This window comes from Rhodnius prolixus, unplaced genomic scaffold, assembly GCF_049639745.1.
Source record: "Rhodnius prolixus isolate KJV_2025 unplaced genomic scaffold, Rpr scaffold_1, whole genome shotgun sequence".
Taxonomy (NCBI): Eukaryota; Metazoa; Arthropoda; class Insecta; order Hemiptera; family Reduviidae; genus Rhodnius; species Rhodnius prolixus.
In genome coordinates, this window is record NW_027411581.1 from 31,785,974 (window position 1) to 31,808,991 (window position 23,018).

At 30.8% G+C, this 23,018-nt stretch overlaps 2 protein-coding genes across 5 annotated transcripts; one reads left to right on the top strand and one right to left on the bottom strand.

The window, feature by feature from the left end:
- Positions 1 to 275: 275 nt before the first annotated feature.
- LOC141458762 (amidophosphoribosyltransferase-like) lies at positions 276 to 11,895 on the bottom strand. Of its 4 annotated transcripts, XM_074137205.1 has the most exons (11): positions 11,750 to 11,869; positions 11,356 to 11,677; positions 8,062 to 8,200; positions 7,493 to 7,614; positions 7,254 to 7,402; positions 6,384 to 6,633; positions 5,029 to 5,247; positions 4,811 to 4,938; positions 3,622 to 3,843; positions 2,605 to 2,725; positions 276 to 1,018 (listed from the first exon to the last, which is right to left on the bottom strand). In XM_074137205.1, the coding sequence occupies exons 3-11, from the start codon at positions 8,196 to 8,198 to the stop codon at positions 876 to 878; spliced, it is 1,491 nt and encodes a 496-aa protein (XP_073993306.1). In that variant the 5' UTR covers positions 8,199 to 8,200; positions 11,356 to 11,677; positions 11,750 to 11,869; the 3' UTR covers positions 276 to 875. The 4 variants fall into 4 exon arrangements, with proteins under 4 accessions (XP_073993306.1, XP_073993316.1, XP_073993295.1 ...); XM_074137215.1 differs by lacking the exon at positions 11,356 to 11,677 and having other exon boundaries at positions 5,029 to 5,244; positions 11,750 to 11,895; XM_074137194.1 differs by lacking the exon at positions 11,356 to 11,677 and having other exon boundaries at positions 11,750 to 11,895.
- A 51-nt stretch (positions 11,896 to 11,946) lies between these two features.
- On the top strand, positions 11,947 to 20,883 carry Paics (PAICS bifunctional enzyme). The gene is made up of 7 exons (XM_074137230.1): positions 11,947 to 12,104; positions 16,540 to 16,737; positions 16,902 to 17,080; positions 19,724 to 19,928; positions 20,012 to 20,208; positions 20,293 to 20,602; positions 20,672 to 20,883. The coding sequence occupies exons 1-7, from the start codon at positions 12,092 to 12,094 to the stop codon at positions 20,830 to 20,832; spliced, it is 1,263 nt and encodes a 420-aa protein (XP_073993331.1). The 5' UTR covers positions 11,947 to 12,091; the 3' UTR covers positions 20,833 to 20,883.
- Positions 20,884 to 23,018: the final 2,135 nt, after the last annotated feature.

Consider the following 23,018-nt stretch of genomic DNA (forward strand, 5'->3'; position numbering starts at 1 on the left):
AATTAAAGTGATGGGCTCATGCAAATTTCGTTCTTATACAATATTGAAATCTTAAAATATTGAAAATTACCATCCCTGGAGTTATGTTTTAACGATCAACAAATTTTGTATGCACTCTGTGAACCTCTGAACGCGCATATAAAGATATTAAAAATTCTTAATCCAGAAAGTAAAGTAAATTACAATTGATTGAAAAAGGAAAATAATCTCTATTCAAAAGGTTAGTTAATGGGTGTGTAAGGTAGTAAGAAACATTAACGAATAAAACTTCAAAATTAAACTAAAATTTTCTTATATTATTAAAATTTATACATAGTTTAAATGCACTTAGTTTCCTAAAATCAAAACTTAAGGTTTGTACTTTAAGAATTCATTTTTTTTTTTTTATGGTAAGAGGATTTTAATTTAAGTAGAACAATCTACTTACACATCAAAATTGAGAAAACTTGTTTTAAGGCGTTTAAAATTATAATGAGCAATAATAATTGACTATTCTCAACATTTTATCTAATTTTTTCAACTAATGACATTTCAACTAAATTTTTATAATTCTAACATACAATAAATACCTTCGAAGTAACTAACTTCATTTTACTCTTTTTTACAACGTATAAATTATTCTTTATACTTAATTTAAATAAATTTTCTTTGATGCGAAAAAATAATAGTTTGAAGCAGTATCGCCGAGAGTTCCTTTTTTTACTCTTATCAGCCAGTTCAGAAGAGATGGTCATTAGTTAAATTATGTAAATGATGTAAATAAATTATTGGTATTCGATATTTTTATTTTTTATTTTACTGAGATTTAATTTATCCATTAAGATTCGTTAATTCACAGATAACCTTCAAGATTTCCAAATGATCTGAAAAAAAATCTACCAATCTTCTGGAGGTTCTGGATATTCTCCTGTTAAACATGCTGTGCAGTGACCAATTTTATTTTTATTTTTTTCTTTAATGTTTTGTCTAACGGCTTCTCTTAGTCCTTCTACGGAAAGGTATGCCAAACTATCTGCTCCTAAAAAATGGGGTTAGTTGATCTAATTTATTGGTGTTTCAAATTATAAAAAATTTAAGGAATTATTCATAATATTAATATACATACATAAAAAAAAGAATATCAGAATATTTATATTTAAAATAGAATCGTACTGGTAATAAAGGAAATGCGATGATCAGGAACAAGATTAATGACAAAAAAGTCGTGCACCGTATAGTACAGCTGAGAAAATAAAAAAGTAATTTTTTTTATGTAGGATACTGATAGCAAATAGAACGAGAATTTTATCTACTTTAAAGCTTGCTTCCCAGAATTCGTGTGAAGATAAGAAGAATATTTTTAATAAGCAAGTACTCCGCAAAACTTAAAACGACAATTGTTGTTCATTCTTTTTGGTGACTGATTCATAGTTTCAATAGGATGAAAAAATAATTGTCATTTCAGTCGTGATAAATTTATTCTGCCGAGCTTTCGACCTAGGGACTAGGTCATCTTCAGGGCTAGTTTACAAAGTAATATTTTTACATTACAGGGTTGTCTTCTGTCTTGTCTGTTCATGGTTGTTAAGTATGCCATTTTTTCGCGGAGCTTATCGTCTAACAAATTAGGTTATTGATATTTTACCAATTAAATAAAAAGTAGCTACAACTGACTACCCTATTCGAAATGGGGATCTCCACTTACTCACAGAAGTATAATTATTACAACAAACCCGCCGCCTTCCATCTCTACAACATAGCTTTATAAAAAATTATGAGATTTATGTCGATAGAAATATCCTTAGTAAAAGTGGAGATTTTGGCATGCACCAAAGATATTAATATCATTACTAGAAATAAACCTGACGAGCACTTTCCAGCAAATTGAAAACTCATCCACGAAATGGTTAATACGGAAAAAAGCGAAGTACTTGTGTTAGGTTTCCATAAAAGTTTCAATAGTAGTGTCTGACTTATACTCTTTTGAAAAGGACAGATCGAACTTATGATCCTCTGTGAATTCCTCACATGATATTAGCATTGATGATGATCGGCTAATTTTAGAAGTTAATATGATTGAAGCGACACTTTAAAAGTAAGCAGATTCTCTAAGAAATCGTAGCCCTTCAGTATAGATAATATATATATCATCTATATATATATTAACAACCTGAGAAGGTTTACTTTAATAAGAAGAACGACAACTTGTTTGGGAAAGTTTTTTTAGAAAAATAAAACCAGTAAAGAGAGCCGAACTCTGGCGATTAATTAGTAACAGGGAACCGAACGAGCTCAATGAAATGCTGTCGTAGGTTACTTAAAACTTACAGACCGAAATTGACGGGAGGGTGATTATCATTAGACTGTGATTACCTTTTTTTCATTTTAGAAAAAATATTTCAAAATTTATTGAATATGAAAACTAAACTTTCTATTAAAGTAGATGCTTTGAATTCCAGTTTTACAATCCTAAAGATTAGTTTTAAGTTTATTATAAATTGATTGCTCTTAAAAAAAAATCTTAATTTATGAATCAATGAGTGAATTGCACCAATAACTAAAATGGACTACTTCAATCTACTTTCATTTCAGAAGACAAGAAAAGTAAAATATTTAAATGATTACCAGCATGTGTAGCTAACTTAATATTGTCTAATTTATTGGCAATAAGTTCTTCTCTTGTTGGTATGTTAATACCCATAAAACAAGGATATTTTAATGGCGGAGATGCTATTCGAACATGAACCTATAAGAAATAAAAAAAATAAATTAATATTCTGAAATAAGTAAAGGAAATTCAACAAGGTATTTCTAGACCTATTGGTCTAGTCTGAGTTAATATCTTATTAGATTTTCAAATATGACGAATAAAAAAAGAAATACGGATTGCATCTGCAGAATCTCGACTAACCAATTCGGCGACAGTACTTGTTAAAATTGTAGTACCTCTTAAATGGGCTTAGCCATCTCAATCCGTTGATTTTTTCGTATTTTTTTTCTAAAAATACGGACCTTTCGCCATCATAACGCATGTTCGAATTCAGCATTAAATTTTGTATAACACTTTTTTTTTAACTTTAATAAATATTAATTAATTCAACTCTAAAATGTATATTAATTAATGTATAAAATGTATTAATTAATTCAACTCATAATAAATAGTTGAATGTCACAAGCTTTTGTATTGAAAAACTTCCGTTTTCTAACATTGAATTAAAAGTCTTGAAAATACGATTATCCTTGGATAAGAAAATACGCTTGCAAGATAAAAAAAAAAAAAATGCGACATAAGCGCTTACATTCTGGAATTGAGTGAATAGACAGCGAAATTTATAAAATAATTGTATCCCAGATGTTTATGATTTTAGATAAAATTGTGAATGAATTATGTGCTTTTATTGAATCAGAACTCATTAACATCGAATATCATCATCATCTAATTATTGATATTTAGTCTAAAATTATTTAAATTATTAAATCTAAACCTTTTTTAGTGTTTCAAAATGGACGAAGCCAACCATTCCAATATCTACAGTCTCTAATCTTTACAGCCCAATAACAATATTCGCCATTTAACTAACATCTCACACAAAAATGGCGCATTATAAAACAAGATGTAAACTAGGAAAAAAAAAAGCTTACCTCTTTTGCGCCTGCATCCCTCAAAAGTTTAACAATTGGTCCAATTGTATTTCCTCTTACTATTGAATCATCTATTAATATTATTCTTTTATTTTCTACATTTTCAGAAAGCGCCCCAAACTTTTTAGCAACACCCAATTGCCTTAATCTTGTGCTTGGTTGAATAAATGTTCGTCCAACATATCTATTTTTGCAGAGAACTTCAGCAAATGGAATTCCTGACTGCAATCAATTCAAATGTTACATAATGATACGTTCAGTTTTCTCTATTGTTCTGTTACAAAAATGAAAAAACCATATCTCATCATATTTTAAATAGATCTTTCTCAAAATGGACGATAACGCCCCCTTGTGGGTGCTGGAGACCTACAGGGGGGCGATTACTGATTCGGGTTTTTCTAATAGTTCAAACTAAATCAAATCTTATCTATACTCTACATCGATTACTTCGTTGTTTCGTTAATATTGGCTAGTTCCGCAATTGTACCCTAGATTGTGGTCGATTGATCAACGATTTTTGACAGCATTCCCATCATCGTACTTGTGTGAACTTCGATTTGTGCTGTGGCAACGCAGCTAAATAGGAAGAGAAATTGTTTGATGTTACCGAACGCGTTAACTTATGGCTGTTCTTGAGTACATTCGAGCGTGATGTTAACAAACTTGTTAAAAATCATCAGATTCTTCCTTCACATTAGATTAGTTTTAAAATTTAAATTGAAATGTTAGTTTTACTTTAAATTAAACGTTTTTCTAAATATTATTAATAAAGTTGCCTTGTATTGCTCTAATTAGAACAGTCTCATTTGAAATGTAAGTTGAACTCAGAAACAGGATAAGACCGTATGGCACGCTATAATTAAATTAAAGTAATGATTGCGATTGTGGTTTTTAAGATGTAGTAGAGTTAAAATATTAGGGGGGCTAGAATAATTGATTCTCAAAGTGGGCGGTAGACGAAATAAGCTTAAGAACCTCTGTTTTAATGTTTTAAATGAAAACTGGTGTAACTTTTATTTCTCGTAATAGTAAAGGAATTGAGTAAGAAGTTTGATCAGACTAATATTTCTGCGCCCAATACATGTCAACTTTATAAATGGATCTGACCAAATGACTTGTGATTCTGTTTGATCAACATTAAAAGTCAAAATATTTTTTATTTTTTATCATAATTAGTAAAACTAATGACCTCTCTGGAAAATCCATGGGCTGCAGCTGTGCCGGATTCTGGTACAGAACTTACAATATCAGCCGCCACCAATGCTTCTTTTGCTAACATACGACCACATTGCATTCTTGCTGAATACACCATTTGACCTGGAGAAGGAATTCAGAGAAATTTATAAATTGAAAAAACTTCTGTAAATCTGGTAAACCATAAAAATAACGAGTATACATTATGATCACCTTCAAAAATAGTGTCAGACCTTGCAAAATATACATATTCGAATATACAAAATGCAAGTGCTTTATCTGCTGGGCGCCCAATAATGTCTATTGTTTTGAATCCAGTTTTAGTTAGTTCTACGATTTCTCCTGGTTGTACTTCTCTTAAATATCGTGCCCCAATTGACAAAAAACCACAAGATTCTGAAGATATCACCCAACCTTCAGGTTCATCGCCTGCTGAAATTAGAAGAATATGATTTCTATTTTGTTTTTTCTAAAAAGCCACAAGATGTTGAAAAATTTTGAATTCTTCTAAAAGAAAATGTGGGAAAATTCAGGATTAATGCATAATCTTCAAAAAACATTTCCTGCAATCGAACCTATGACCCCCGCATGCAAATCCAGCGCACTATTACTGATCTAATCATTTTTCTTCTCTCATTTATTTATTTAATTATTTTTTTTATTTAAAAGCGTAATTTCTAAGGTGTCGCCTGGATCTTCTTTCAGTGCCATGACTCGTTACAAACAACCCTGCAGATCACCAGACAGGAAAAGTAAATCTATGGGCTAACAGCTGGATTCAAACACAGGTCGTACGCGTGGAAATCCAGTTCGCCAACCACTGAGCTAATTCCATCCCTTTCTTCTTTTAAAATATATATTATAATCTTATTTATCGACCACATTATTATTATTTTTTTCATTTTTTTATTGTTATTTTTTTTTCTATGAATAAATGAGTGAGTCAAGCTTAATAGTTTAATATTAGGTCAGTGAGGAATTTTTTATTGTGCCATGTTTTTATTGTTTCATTATTTGTTTACTTCCTTTATACAAATAAGAAAATCTATGGTAGCACCCATTATAGTATTTCGTACATAAATTGTACGTGTTCTTACCCATTCAGTATATTTACCGTGCTTTCATTCTGATGTTTCGCTATTATTGGTATCATCATATAAAGTTAAATAAATAGTATTTTGTAAGAAAGGATACAAGTCCTCTCGTTAAGGTGAATGAATGAACCTAGTTAGTGCGAGCGCATTTTTTTAACCCATTATCTGGTTAAATACTTTATTTACAAACCAAACTGCCCTGTAGTACAAATTGCTTCTATGATTTCCAAAACATGTTTCGGGGAATTCGTATATGTTCAGTAGGTGCCATCTGCTGACTACTTTCTTTGATAACTGTGAACGGTATATGATTTAAAGTCAACGCTATCAGACGATGGCTTTCCAGAACGTGTTGTTTAATAAATCAATAGTAATAAGCATTTGGTGTGAATTTTTAATGTGAAAAGTAATAGAAGGGTTAAAATTGCTCATACTTTTTTTCTTAATTGTCATCATTACCAACCTTATTATTACCTTTTTTCTGAAGGGGTACAATTTTTCCCAGGCACAATGGCCTATTGCCATAAGTATCTCTTACTCCATAAATCTTATCCCTCATCATTATCACTAATGAGTAGGAAAGTGGAGCTAGATGCATTAAATGTTTAATTCGAGCAGGCCAGTCAGGTCCATTTTCTTCACCTTCTGGAGGATTCAAACACAATGCTTGGGTTATAAGTTCACTATCCGAATGAGTTGACAAACCAACTCCTCTACTTAGTACCTGTTGAAATAGTGCTCGCATTAAATCATAGTTAAACCAAAGATGCTGCTAGTAATTAAGAAACAGACATTCTGGGAGCTAATAATATTATTAGTGCGAAAAAATACCAGCAAAATGTTATACAATATTTGATATTTTTATGCCTTCTAAACGTAATACTAATCATGTTTCTTTTTTATAAATTCAGTATAATAATATTTGTTGTTTTTTTTTACACTTCTTCAATAACAAAAATTAATTTCTTTATTAATTGGAGAATCGCTCTTCGAAAAATTAAAATCACTGAATTCTTGCTGACTTTTCAGAAATATTTATTTCCATCCTCAGATCTGATAACAAATTGAACATAACGGAAAATATATAACTTAAATATTTTGTTTCAATTAATTTATCAAACAATTGTTATGGCTTGAGCATGGAAATAAATATTTCCAAAACGTCGGCAAGAATTCAGCGATTCTCTTGAAGATCGATTCTCCAATAAATTAAATAAACAACGTTTCAATCGCTAAAGCACTCAAGCGAGTAAAGAATAAAACAAATCTTCAAAACTTATAGGCTTTAAATAAAAAATAAATTAAACAAACAATAAGAATAATAAACTTTGAATCACACATTACCATCTTACGAAGGGCTTCGCAATTGACCAGCTCGCCATTATGGGCCACTGCCAAGACTCCATGAACAGAGTGCACAACAAATGGCTGGCAATTCACTTCTTCAGATGCAGCGCTGGTGGAGTAACGTGTATGCCCAATTCCAAGATTTCCTTTCATGAAATTTAAGCGTTTGATTAGTAAGTTTACAAGCACTAAGGGTTTAATTTCTTGTCGAGAAGAAAGCTTTTTCATTCACTAACCTTTTAATTTTTTCATAGAGTCATCATTGAAAATGCTGCTAATCATACCCATCCCTTTTTTAACATTAAAATGAGTAGTGCTAATCCCTTCACTTGTTACAATACCTGCACTTTCTTGCCCTCTAAAAAATGAAAACATTAGAAATTATAATAATTACGATATGTATCATTTATATCAGAAGAGCATAGAGTAGAACTTGCGGATGCTCAAAATATAGCCTGCGCTAACAATAGAAAAAAAAGAAATAAGATTTGTTAAAATCATTTTCCAAATGCAAGAAATTATTTACTGTGATATTTACTAACGAAAGGTATTGAATTTTAACTTGTATATTTTTTAATAAAATATTCAGAATTTTTTACATTTGTTACATTGGGTAACTTTATGGCCCGCAACCTGACCAGCGTCAAAAATGTCCCCTCCGTCACTAAGGTTGCCCACCTCTGATTTATAAGATGAATCACTCATATAGAAATATCTGACTTAATTTTCAAAATTTTCATATGAAAACTGATATGTAAAAAAACTAATACGTTAATATTATTATTAAACAAATCATACATACTACCTATGTTGTAGGGCAACCAATCCGAGGCATATCACTTGACCCACGTCCAATTGGGATGGCCAGGGGCTGCTGGCCATGCAACCAAAAACTCCACATTCATGTTTCATACCAGTCAGTAATTCTTTATTCTGATCCATATCTAATCCAACCACATAAGCTGTTATTATTTACATTCCATGTATATTTATTAAGTTTTTAAACAATAATTATATAATAATGGCATAACTGGATCCAAGTTCGACATAGTAATGATAAAGCCCAACGTTGGCGAGAGCGTGAAACTTTATTAGTGAACGTTTCGAACATCTTTTACTTATTTCTTCAGGAATTAAGCTGAAAGTTGTGTCTATTCCTTAAGAAGGGCACCAAAAGTATTCCAAACCCTAATAAACTTCCTGTTTAATAAAACTGTTTTTAAGGCTCCCCTGTTAACCATTGGATCCTTATTATAAATTTTATAAAACATTTTTAGATTTAAGATAAGATTAGATTTTGACATCTCTATACTACCTTTATTTCTTCAATCGGTTGAAAAAATTGCCAAAATTTGCATTTGCGTAAAAAATCCTTTCCTTTATTACTTTCCTAATTTATAATTCTTGTATTTCTTTTGAAAATTTCATATCGAGTTTTCTCCAGAAATATTCATTTTGAGGTACCCTGAGGCCGAAAAAGTGGTTTTTAGAAAATACCCTGGGTATCTTTGTGAAGAAAAAAACATTTATGACGAAAAATAGAAGCTTCATACTTCGAAGTATGAAGGTTCGAGCAAACATACCCGAATGTATCTGAGCTATCAAAATTCCTCACCTAGAAATAACACTTCAGTGACTGGATTTTTGGTATATAATACGATTTTCTCTTAACTTCATTGCGTACACTTAAAGGGGCAACGTTTATAGGATAATTTGTCCAGGCAAGTTAGTTTTTAGGCACTTCGAGGGAGGTTACCCTTCTAATGTGCCTTTTCAAACAGCTTGAGGCAAATGTACAGCTTTACAAACTGGATGTGGAAAGAACCAATCAAATAAAGGCAATAACAGAAAGTCGTAGAGTACAAACTAGATTTTTTCATAACAGAAAAAGTCCAATGAAGAGTTTTCCAAATTGTTAACTTATTGGGTTTGCAAGGGAAGGCCTTAAATGATGAGGCATTAAGAAGAGACCGTGCAGTTTTGTCAATAAAATATCGTATTATTTAAAATAAAATGATAATTTTGGAAAAGAAAGGTCCAAACGTTGAGATTGGAAGAAATAATTTAGCATTTATACATGCAAAGTCCACATATGCAAAGAAAAGGAATGGAAATGAATATCAATAATATTTTTAGCTACTTTTTTATAATTTAATAATTTAATTTAATAGAAGACTGCTTTTATAATGTTTCAAAAATAAAATAAAAAAGTAGCTCAATATTTTCAAAAATTAGAATAAATATGTATTCGAATCTTTTTTTTGGAATCAACCCATTATTGCTCGCAAAATTAAAAAAAGAAAAAAGAAGTTAAAACTGTTTTTTTAAAGATTATCGTAGATTAATTACTAAAATAGATGTAATTTTAAACAATCATTATATAATATTATGTATTATCCTGTATTTTATTATCTATAGGAAACAGATAAAAAAAAATTACTTACTTCTAGCTATTAATGTATGTAAGTATAAATTATGTAAATCACAGCGTTACCATCAAATTAAAAAAAATAAAATAAAAATAAAAAATAAAAAAAAGATTGATATAAAATGATGTAATAAGTTGAACGAGCTGTAATGATGTAAAATTTATGGAATCATCAATTTTTGGTGGTGATAAATATGTATTCTGATCAAGTGCTGAGAAAACTATGATTTCTGGCGTTTTATTTAATGATAAATCTAATAATAAGCTAAAGTATAATTGGTATTCGCAACTGTCAAATTTATTTCTGAATGTAATTCTAGAAAATGTAAACGATTTGATATCCTTTCTAAAAAATAAGTCCCATGTTCGCACGCTTTTAGAAAAGTATAAAGAAAGTTTAATTTCTATGGATTATGACAAAATGATAAATTCTAGTTTTCTTACTTTTACCAAAACTCTTATCTTAATAAACAAATAATACAACCATATCTTAATAACAAATTATCATTTCTTATAATTAGATTATTCTTTCAATTTAGAAAGTCAGGACCTTATGTACTGAAGTTTACTGTTAAAAATATTATATATAAAATAGATTCAAATAACTTTTGTATGGTTTGTAATGGAGGTTAACGTGAGAATATCGTTCATTTCTTTTTAGAATGTCCTGCATATAGCATTTATGGGCGAAGTTTAAACCTTGACAATTTAGCCAGAGAAATGGAAAGACTACCTCACAGAAACATTCACAAAGTATACAATTATGTTAAAAATATACTAATGTTACGGTCATTTCTGTTAAATGAGTAATGTTTGAATTTAATAAATTGTACGTTAGATCGTTATTATTTTGTTTGTACCAAGTTGTATGTGTTGTTGTGTATATATAATTGATAATGATAAGGATAAAATCAATTCCTTTTGTTACAGGTCTAGAACTATAAAACAAATAAAAAAATATACTATACTATGATTTCTGGCAAACGTAGAAAGTAAAAATGTTGAATAACGACCTTGGCCAGGTACCGCTTAAGAGCAAGTTTGAGACGAGAATAATTAGTTTTCCCTTAATGGCTTTCTTACGCACAATTACTTTCTGAAGGGAGCGAGTGGTTGGTACATAATACTAAGAATTGGAATGCGTTTTGATAAAATATTTTTTTAGTTTTACACGTCTTACTTTGATTTTCTAAAAACATTTTAAGCTATTTCTAATTTCCTGTTGGTTTTCATTTTTTGTTTTTATTTTACATATTTAGCCCAAAAGTGAGGTATTGACTTTTCCTCACTTAATCTTAAACACTTCTGTAATTACAATTACAAATCAAATTATAATAGGATGAACTACAAATTTTCTTTCAACATCAAAGTACAATAGAATTATATTTTTCAGTTTTTTCATTTAATTAAATACTAACAGTTTTAATGTAAAATTATTTTTCTCTTAAAATCAATATTTAAAAACAGTTTTAAAAACTATATTTTAATGTTTTTATTAAATATAATGAAGGCACAAAAATTTAATGTTTTTATTACTTGAAAGTATTTTTAGGAAATAGTTTTTAAGGCTTCAAAAGTGTTTAGTTATCAAAAATAAATGTCTTATAATAATCTTTGCTAATGTTTGCAGTTTTAAAGCTAACATGAAAATAAATAAATAAAAATATATACCTCATAGTTTATAAGGGGAGGGCTATAAGCCAAATCCTCTGCGACTTAAAAGGTCTATAGTGAACAATTTGAGAAAAAAGTTGTCACTACAGTTTTAAATGTGAAAAAAGTGAACGAGTCTGTGTAATGATGCCTTAGAGTTTGTCTGTGGGTTCGCTTAATCCAATTTTTATTCTGTAGGCGCTGTGTATTTTGGAAGATTTAAGACTGGGATAACTTCAGGGATACCATGAACCCTAAAGAAGAGGCAAATCCTCTTATCTCTATGGGCCTAACACCTATATTTACAATTTAGTTTTATATAAATTATTCTGCAAATAGCCTGAAAATAAATTGAATGGAAGAAGTACTTATAAAATAATATAGAATATAAAGAAAATAATTAATCAATTACCTTAAAATGTATGTCTACCAATTAGGAATTATAGTCGCGTATGAGAGAAGTAACACTTGCGTACTTCTCGAACTTCACCAAGCGAATGAATCAACAGGCTGCTACTATCCTACGTTCCTACACTCTACTTTGTTTTTGTTTGTAACTGCCGATACCCAAAGTAAAATGGAAGTGGGGAATGCACTCTGGGGAGGGGCATTTCTCAATTCTCATTGATAACAGGATTGGCCCGGCCGGTAGAAGTATCCGTTTTTTGTACCTATTTAAGTTTTAAGGTTACCCACTATTTAATCAATCAGTTGTCGGTCGATTCTGGTCCTTGCAGGGATATAAGTAGTGATCATGACAGTTGAAGGTATGGTTTTTTTTTTTTGTACTTTTAAAATTAAGAAATAAATTTACTTATTGGTCTGCAACTTATGAAGATTGACCACGAGTTCTCGAATTAATATTTGTTCAAAGCGGTATGAGGGTTGCTGCATCTACATTCTTCATTTTAGTTAGAGATAGAGTTTAATTTATAAATTTAACAGCTTATTAAAGGGGTAACAATGTTTCTATAAATGTTTATTTAGAATAATTTTAGACAGTGATAAAAAACGTACGGTTTATTGAAAGTAAATGATAAATAAATACAATTATAAATTTCATTTTATTAACCATTAAAGAAAAGTTGTAACCCAGATTTCACTAGTATTATAATTTTACGAAGTTGGTGTTCTGAATTCAGAATTTGGAATATGTACTGAAGTTCATCCTTGTGATCATGTAAAGCTAATATGTATTTTGGTACTGGGTTCGATTCCCCGTCTTTAGGCCTTTGTTTTTTATTTAATGGTTAATAAAAGAAATTTATAGTCAAGTATGTTTGCTAGTCGCCTCCGTCCACGACACCTTATTTGGTAGTTGGACGTAAAGCCCGTCTGAAAAAATAGACTATTACTTTTACTTTACTCATCCTTCTGATCAAGTAAAGCAGTAGAGGTGGTTAAGAGTATCTGAACAAGATTCCAACTTTTCAGATAATTTATTGACATAAAAATACATTATCATAAACAAATTTAACTTAACAATATCCCTAGAAATTATTTTCATTTCTATTTTTAATCTCTTCTTAATGATCTACCTGTTCAAAGTTTGCTTTTGTCAAACTGCTTATATTTTCAAATTGCATCCTTCCTGAAAAAAAAAAATCTGCTCTATAATGTTTTATTCAAATATGAAGGGCTTCTGAGTTAGTGACACATTTGTGAAAAAGGGTGGTAAGCAAAAGTAAAAAACAATGAATGAGCCTTACATTTTTTTTACTCTGTTAAGTAAGAGAAGTAGCCAAGCAGATTTTCGATTTTAAGTTCACCCGGAAATACCCGTTTTGAGATTCCATGAGTCCGAAAAATTGGTTTTTGTATAGTATATGTAGCATAACTCAAAAACAAAATATTGCAGAAAGTTCAAATTTGACATTTTGCTTAGAAGGACACCACAATAAGGTTTCGGTTAAAATCGATGAACCGGAAGTACCACCAATTGAATGGATTTTTCATTTTTTATTTTTATTTTAGGCAAAACCTTGATTTGATCCTTTTTTTTTTTATAATAGATAACGTTCGCAAATCTTTAAATTAAAAGAAATACAATCGTTTTGAAGAGTAATTTTTCGCTACGCACAGATCAAATAGGGTTCGTGAGAAAAGTTGCCAAAATTGAAATAAACGGGGGGGGGGAACTATGTAAATAATTGATTATACATAATTTATATTTCATTAAAACCAAGGAGCAAAAAGAAAATCTATCCAAAAGGTAAAACGTCTCGGAAACGAAAATTTAAGTTTAAAAAATTAAGTATGTATAAGGATTGATTAAATGACCAATGACATACAAATCAGCAAATATATTTCAGTACTTAAGTACATTTCTCTCATTTCATTTCATTCTTACTTCGTTCAGATAGAAATTTTCGAATAAAAGCTTATTTACTTTTTTCTCTATCCTCTTACTATTCCTACTTCTATTTACTACTATTTGGGCTTTCTGAGTTTTTTAACATTCACTGTTGATCAATGATTTCATGAATCCATGAAAGATATTAAAAAAATATAACAGTCCGTTGTATTTTTGGAAACTTGATTACAATTCTTATCGTTTAAATAATTTTAATGCGTTACAGTTTCATTAATATTTTTATAATTTATTAGACCATTATACTGGCCATTTTAATTTATTATATACATATATTTTGTTAAAATAGTAAAATGCATATTACTATAAATAAGTAGTTTCAAATAAGAACTTCATTTTAACTTTTCCAAATTATTCATTTCATTTTTCTTTATTATGCTCTTAATTCTAAATAATCATCAAAAGACTCTTTACATTAAATCAGAAAAAGTGAAAGAGTTAGTTTAGACTGTCGTAATTCTTAATCATTGATTAAAAACGAATTTCAGTACTTAATTAGTCTTAAAGCAGGATAAGCAGTCAATAAAAAATAAATGACTGCTGGTAACTGCTGGTCATTCCAACATTACAATTAAGTGTACTTTCATTTTTATTGAGTACTTTCATGTAAAGAAGTTATATGTACATGTAATTAGTAAAATGCTTTAATAGTTAAAGCCTATTCCAAAAAGATGCACATCTTTATCTATATTATGTTACTTGTGTTTAGGATGCTGGGAGAACATCTAAGGTTCAGTTAATTTAAAAGTACCAAATTACTGTACTTATGTAGAGTATACACATATTTATTTATTATATTACATACATGTACTAAATCTATATAAGTATGTATGTATATATTTTTATTTACAATCTGAATATAAATATATTCAACAAGTAAATATGATGGTAATGATGTAAATGGTGCGTGAAGAATAGAAGTTTCTGGGTAATTTTTCTTACCCAGCAGCAGCCCTCTTTGGATGGTTATAATGGTGATGATGGTGATCATCAACCCCTTGGAAGTCTTGGAGTTGGAGCCATTGAAGATTCAGTTGGCGTGGTGGATTGTCCGGCAATCCTGACAATCTCCTCCTCAATAGGAGGCGTAGGTTGTATGAGAGGATTAGAGCAAGCAGAGAGAGCAGTATGGAAGTTTGATGTTTCGTCTTGGCGGGTTGGTGTATGAACTGAATGTTGAGGTCTTTGTGAAGTGAGAGGTTACTCACGTAAGCTATCTGTCAAAGTAGTAATGATTGAAATGCCTGTACTGCCAGTATGTTTGTAGCTTTGGCTGAGCCCCACAGCTCTAGCCCGTAAGTTCTCATAGGTTTGAGGATAGCATAATATAATCTATCGTATATAATATCATAAGTAATACATAATATATTATATTAATCGTTTGAGTTGTATAGGCAGTTTGAAGCTCCTTCCAAGTAGTATGTAAAGAAGTATCGCACTTTTTGTTATTGCTTGTGTGTGAGTCTCAAGTGAGGCGTTTGCCCATGAAGAGCCCAAAGTAGCGCACTAGGTCAGTGCAAGGAAAAGGATTGTTGTTGAAGTAGACAGGAATCCCGCCGAACAATAAACTTAGCTCGGTGGGTACATTTTAGTACGCCACTTCTTTGCTCAAGATTCTATTTTATTAAGTGTATCTGTAACTTCTATGAAGATTATGAAGGGAGTAGCTTGTTGCTAGTATGGCTATATCGCGAAAATGTGTACAGAGTAGTGAGGAGCTTTGCATAAGTATGTCTGATGTGAAGTACGAAGCACAGAGTTATAAATATAGGTAAGGCCGATTTTTTGGGAAGATGGCTAAGTTGAGATCTAACCCTCGAGACTTTCTAGAATGAAGATTCTTCAAAGTGTATTTAACATCTGAAGAAAAAAGGCTTTTGGCGGTATTGAGAGAGGAAGTGATATGTCCAGTTCAGGTTGTATTTCCGTCATGTGCAAATCATCCTCATATCTGGTTGAGATGTGAAGACTTTAGTCAGGAGATAAGCAAAAAGAATAGCTTTGTCTCATTCGATTTCGCCCAAATCGTCATCCCATGTAAGTGGAAAAGGTGTGTATTTAATGGGTAGTAACTTGCGTGGCTATCGAAAGAGATTTATAGTTTGTAGCCTGCTTTGTAATTAGATAAAGCCCAGATTGGGGAGCACCTCATTGAGCAGATATATGCGGAGAAGAAGATACCTGAAGAATGGAACAGTGGAGTAATTTGTCTAATCCACGAGAAGAGTGACCTTCTAGAATGTATTTCTCTCCTTAATACGACATTTACGGTTCTATCTAATATTGTCTTCAGACTTCTTTTCGTTGAGGAAAACATATAAGACTACCATTGCAGCAATAAGAAGATTAAGTCAACGGTTTTTTTTTGAACAGTTGTAGGAGACTTTATTGCATCAAATAAAGATTTGATGTTGAATTTTTATGTCTGTATCTTGAATCTTGCATAACTGATAATTCCCTTGAATGGGCATATTTGCTCCGAGAAAGTAACTGTGAGATCTAGTCACTATGTCTATGCTACCCCTAAAACACTATCGACGCAAAATAACTTTTTCAACATTATTTTACTTTATTATTTTCAATCTAAATACCATTTAAATTCCAATGGTCCTCTACAATCTCTGAAAAAACAAATCTTATTAAGGTTTTATATTGATTAAAATTTATTCAAAGTTATGGCCGGCCATTATTGCTTTAAACTTGTCTAAAAATCTTATGATTTAAACTAATTGAACTAATTTTTTTATTTCTTCAGATTGGAGTAAGACCAGTAAAAATAAGAAATTGATATATTAGTACGATTTTTAATAACAAATTCTTCTTATTGTTAGGGTACAAGCTTGGAAAGATTGTAATTGAGGGAAAGACGAAGAAAGTCTATGACGTTGATGGTCATCCCCATGAAGTAATACTAGTTAGCAAGGACAGAATTACAGCTGGAGATGGAGCTAAAGCTCACGATTTGAAAGGAAAAGCTGCAATATCTAATGAGACAAATGCAAAAGTTTTTGCCTTATTGAATGCAGTAGGTAAGTTAAATTAAAATAACGATAATGATGTTATCCTTGATTGCTTACTTATTTTCTCTCATTTTGACTTTTAAAATAAAAAAATTTTTAAATTATTTTTATAATCATTTTAGCAAAAGTATATTTTGACATAAAATATATTTAGCAAGGTTTTTAAATTTCAGGGTTAAAGACATCTTTTATAAAAAGCGTTGGTGAAACAGCATTTCTTGCAAAAAAATGTGAAATGGTTCCGATTGAATGGGTAACTCGACGTCTAGCTACAGGCTCATTTCTCAAACGTAATCCGGGAGTGCCAGAAGGTTTCCGCTTTTACCCTCCTCTGCAAGAAACATTTTTTAAGGTAGATCTTTTATTAATAATGTGAATCTTCATAATTTGTTAGAATCAAAATATTAGTTTCTTGTTATTGAATTAAGATCTATTTTGTAAAGATTCGTTTTCAAAGACCGAACCACTTTACATGTTTGATTTTAGATTCGACATATTTGAAGTGTGTAATATTGAAAAGTGTAGCAATTTCTTATAAATAATTACGAAATATTAAATCATGAAGCGTTAATTCTCGGTAAAGTAAATCAATTTGGTTTCACAGATTATAGCGTTTAGTACTAGCCTTTTCATCTCTATTAGTCTTACAATTGTCTCTCGATCGATTGATTTTACTGATCCGCCGGAGTTGTATAGAAATTTAAAGTACTTTAAATGAAACACTCCTGCTTAGGCGAACAAAATCATTGATAATTTCTTAGATTCCAGATCCAACCATATATTCAATAAAATTTAAATATTAAAGCAAGCAATTTCATATCTTTAAAATAAATTCAAAATATTTTTTTCTTGTTTTTATAATGGATAGATAGATAGTTATCCCTAATCTTATGTGCGTCACTACTATTGCAAGGAATATTTTCGTTAGTAATTAAATAGATAACTTTAGATAACCTTAGACATTGAACTTTCTTTTTATTTTTTTTCAAGTTTAATCTTAGGTAAATGTTATCATTTTAGGACCTTTGATTAATTTACATTTTTTGAGTCGTAATTCATTTCGTTTATTTGCGAACATTTAATACGTTGTGTATTAGAGAACATTAATCTATGCAATATATTTTTGTTTTAAAAAAAGTAAGCAGTTAAAAAAACAAATTCATATAAAATCTAAAGTTCCAATTCTCAAGCAAGAGGGTTGTAGATATTTATGCACAAATGTAATTCGTGGTGCATTTAAAATGATTAAGCTTTTTTTAAAGCCAATATTGAATACAAGAAACATGAGATGAATGAAACAATTTGGTGTGAACCTTTCTCTTTCTACCATTTTTTTGAGCTCCTAATTTTTAAAAATGTGTAATTTTACAAACTAGAAAATGTTAGTAAAATTACTCAAATATGAAGCTTTTTATCTAACCTACTCCTCCACTGAAAATAAATAAATCCTAATTGTTCAAATACAAATTATTTATTGATCTATATGAATAATTACATCTTACGATAGTTTAGAGAAAATCGTTGGTGGCATTGTCAGAAATTTAAAAAAAAGAAAAGAAAAAACGAAAAATCCGTTCGATAAAGTGGTACCTCAGGTTATGAAATTCTATTTAAACTTTGAATTTCAGTTACACACTTAATCTTTCTTTATAAAATATCAGATACAAGGTCATATATTTTTATTAAAATAGTAGAGGAAAGAACCACTCTCCTCTCCTCTTAGTCAATTATTTTTGGAAAAGTGTTGCAATTAAAATTTGAAGATCAACATAAGTATGAATTTAAAGAAAGTCGTTAGAACTACTCGTACTTTCGAGAAAATCTAAAAAACGATTCAGTAAATGCTACTTCCTGAGCTAACATTGCAGTGGTAGCGTTAGCACTCCGGTTGCGGAACTCTGGTTTAGAGAAAAGTTTAAACCGCCTGTCGGTCCCAAAAGTGCCCTTAATCAGATTTTCCTGGAAAACCATGTCAAATAAAAGTTATTGGACAATATAGTTGCAACTAGTTAGAAAAAAAAAATCAGGAGCTTATTTTTCATCAAATCCTGGAAACTTCCAGAAAACTGGAAATTGGATGGGATTGATAATTTCGGTTGACTGATTTTGGCCGAAACCTTATTGCGGCGATCTCTCTTACCATCTAAAGCGAAATACCAAATTTGAACTTTCTACGATTTTTCGTTTTTAATTATGGTGGACACACCATCATTTTCTAAGCAGCACTTTCTTTGGTCCCAGGATTCTCAAAACGGATATTTCTGATGAAAACTCGATATGGAAAGTTTAACAAGATACAAAAATTTCTTCTAGTTACTATTACTTGTTATCGTAACAGAAAGTAACCTGGTTTGAAACTCAATATTGTTACAGATGGTAACATCTACTATTTGTCCTGGCGAGAAACTTCAGAAGAATATTTTTGAGGTTGCTTTTAAATTTTTCAGAAAATTAATGAATGCTGGAATTGTAATGTCTCCTTAATATATGAAGCAAACAAAAGATAGTGAGAAAAACTTTAGGAAACTTCGCGATAAACCAGTGAAAGTCTCAAGTTTGAGACCCATTATTTTTTCGATATTAGCCTACTTTTTTCGAAGATCAGTAATACCATTTTAGTAAATGCAATCTAAGTAAACGCATTAAAAATGAATTTCCATATGACAAGTTTAAAGCGATTATATTTAGTGCATCACTTTTATCGGATGATAATGTTGATATAAGGAAATGGGTAGATAACAGAAGGATAAGTAAAAATCGCAAAGTTTAGCAGTTCTTATTGTAGCTTGAACAAAATAAAGATAATTAATTGATTGCCTACGATCAACCTTAATAAAAAAAACTTTTAAGTAACTGGTGATACTTGAATTATCTCCAACACCTGATGGGTGTTCGGTGTAAAGGCTTAAAGGATCATTTTAAAATACCATTAACGGAATCTTTCCAACTTACTTTACATTTGTAGAGTTTTCTTTAATTTTTCTATCTTCTGCAGGATGATGCCAACCACGATCCTCAATGGTCAGAACAACAAATAATTGCCGCTAACTTTAAATTGAATGGGCTTACAATTACAAGACATGAAGTTGATATGATGAGGCGCACGTCAATAGCTGTTTTCGAAGTCTTAGAAAAGGCTTGGGCTGTTCGTAACTGTGCATTAATTGATATGAAAATCGAATTTGGAGTAGATTCCAGCGGTATTTTAATTTTATTTGTTTTTTGCCCCTAGCGTCTTGCTATTAATGTTAAGATGATTTTATTAATCTTACCTTTATTTTAGGAGAACTTCTCGTATCTGATATAATTGATTCGGATTCTTGGAGGCTTTGGCCGTCTGGTGACAAGAGGCTGATGAAAGATAAGCAAGTATATCGTAATCTGAGTAATGTAACTGATCAGGACTTGGAAACGATCAAAAGTAATTTTAAATGGATTTCAGACCAGCTGGATTATTTTCTAACACCAACAGAATCCTTGGTTTGTTTTGAATATTAACTTTTAAAATATTGAATTTTCTATAATAATGCTGAAATATATACTTGCTGCAATAAACATTTTTAGGCTGTAATTCTCATGGGTTCCCAATCAGATGAGGAACATTGCAGGAAAATTCAGAAATCATGTGAAGCACTTGGTTTACCCTCTGAACTAAGAATAACCTCAGCCCATAAAGGAACAGAAGAAACATTGAAAATACTTGCTGAATATGAAGGTTGTGGACGTGATGTCGTTTTAATCGCAGTTGCGGGTAGGAGTAATGGGCTTGGTCCAGTGCTTTCTGGAAATACTGTACTGCCAGTAATAAACTGCCCTCCTGTTAATAGTTCTAATATTAACCAAGATATTTGGTCTTCATTAAATGTTCCTTCTGGTAACTAATTTAATTTAATAAAATATAAATATTTTTATGAACATATTACTTAAGTCAGAACGATTTCAGGGCTGGGTTGTACAACTGTTGCTTATCCTGAAGCTGCTGCATTAGCTGCCGTACAGATTCACGCCCTTCATGACCATCTTCTTTGGAGTAGGTTAAGAATTAAAGCTTTAAATACATTTGTTTCATTGAAAAAGTCTGATAAATCCATTTCTAGGAAATAGATGTCCTAAAAATGTAAATTACCGAAATAAATTCTCAGTGCTGTTAGTTTATTTAATGCAATTAATTCCTTAATTTCAAATCTTTAAATTCAAAATCTTCAAATTTCTTAAAATCGTTAAGAATTTTCTAATCGTACTAACCAGTGAGTGTTCAACTTTGATATAAATTTGAGAATTTAGTCCATTACTTTTCATTTTAAAACTACACTACTGTATGCATCACATATACTAACTCTTTCTCATTGAAGTTGTTTTTGAGAATATGTTTACCAAATAATTTAAGCAAAATTTTCTTTTTATTAATTTAATTAATTATTAATTAAAGTATTTACATTATTATCATAATAAAGTAATGTATAATTAGTTATAATAAAGTAATTAATTTAAACTGCATGAGAGCTTCTCAGATGGCTATAGGACAGAACGAGAAACGGCGGTCACGGCGCTAGATATTTCGATAAGATTTGGAAAACTGGCTTTCAAACAGAGATACTTGTACTACTGTATTTGAACTACTAAACAGATATAAAAGAGGAAGATAATAATTCCCGACTCCTTAATTCAAGAAATATAATACTGCATTTAGGACAAATGCGTAACCAGAGATGAGTCAGTTTCCTTAGCCGGGGAATTCTCTTCATGTTTCTCTAAGCCATCAATTTAAAGGAAAATACCGCAATCTGCAACCAATAGTATTAGAGTTGCACTAATAAATTAATTGTAGCAATTGATGGATGAAAACCTCAACCAGTGGCGAAAAGTTTCATTATTAGCCACTCGCTAAGTTTACTAAGGAATTATTTAAACAAGACTGGAGACCATTCGAGCGATCCTACGTATCTTGAAAAGTTATTGCCGATTGAGTAAACTCATACATCGCAAATGCCTGTTAACGGATAGCCTTTGCAAGTTTTGCTTCTATTTGTTAAGCTTTTTTCTCTCCTGAAGATGCAATACTAATTTCAGAGTACAAAAAAAAGGGGTCAAGAAATTATTCCACTGTATTCTTTTGAATATCAAAATCTTGTGAGACAAGTAAGAGCTATATATTCGCTAATTATACTTCCTAATTTATAAAGTACTTTTTTCATAAAGATTGTGTACAATTTTCATTTACATTTAGGTGTAAAGATATAAAAATATATGTATTAAAAATAAAACTAATCGCTGAGGCCATGGCCAGTCTGAGTCTGATGTAGAAGATATTTATGCCACAAATGATGAAGAAAGTTGGCTGTCATTAAGTTAAAAAGCCCAACAAGTTCAATAGACAAAATAAGAAAGAAATTACAGAAAAAGAAATCACAGGCAACTAAAAATACCAAGAATTTACAGCAAAATATCCTTTTTGATCCAGATACAATGACACCAAAACAAAATAATATTAATGCTTTACTTCATCGGAATTCAACTTCCAACTTTTCACGGCACCAATATTTTCACTCTCATTCTGTATGCACCCTTCAGATATTGTCATCTAATATAAAAATGCTCACCTAATCCACCAACTTCCAGTTTTTATAAACATCATAACATGAATTTCTACAAAGCTCTAAGCAAAGAAATTGGATCGAATTCCTTCTCTAGCAAATACCTCTAGACTGACATAAAATTGTCGGTACAGGATTTTGACAAAGGGATAGAGAAAAAATACCATTAAGACAAAGGCGCTGACTTTCACACTTATCAATTAAAGACAAGGCATACAGATTGGCGCCACCTCTATCAAAACACCAATTGAAGACAGGAAAGAACATTTACGTTTCCGCGTCAAATCAGATTTAAACATTTTACCCAACAACGAAAGCACCTTTACCTTTATTTTTCTTGGAGCCTCAGTCAATCAATCCAGAGATTTTCAATATTAAATGTCTTCTGTGCACTCAGATTAAAGAGGAAGAATCGCGAAAGATGAAAATTTCCAATGTTCATTGGAGAGTGTAAAATGGCACTGTTTGCCAACAGTATGGACACCCTAAAAAGATTTTTATCACCCTTGAAGGTGTGTGAAATGTGCCGGTCACCATGATTTATCCACCTATGCCAAATCTAGATACACATCGCCAACTTGTGCTTTATGCCACGTCTTCCACTCAACAGAGGTTGCATCGTTCACAAGTAACTAACTACAGAGTTAACTACAAAGCCAATGAGCGCAATCAAAGAGGACCAATAACCACACCTGT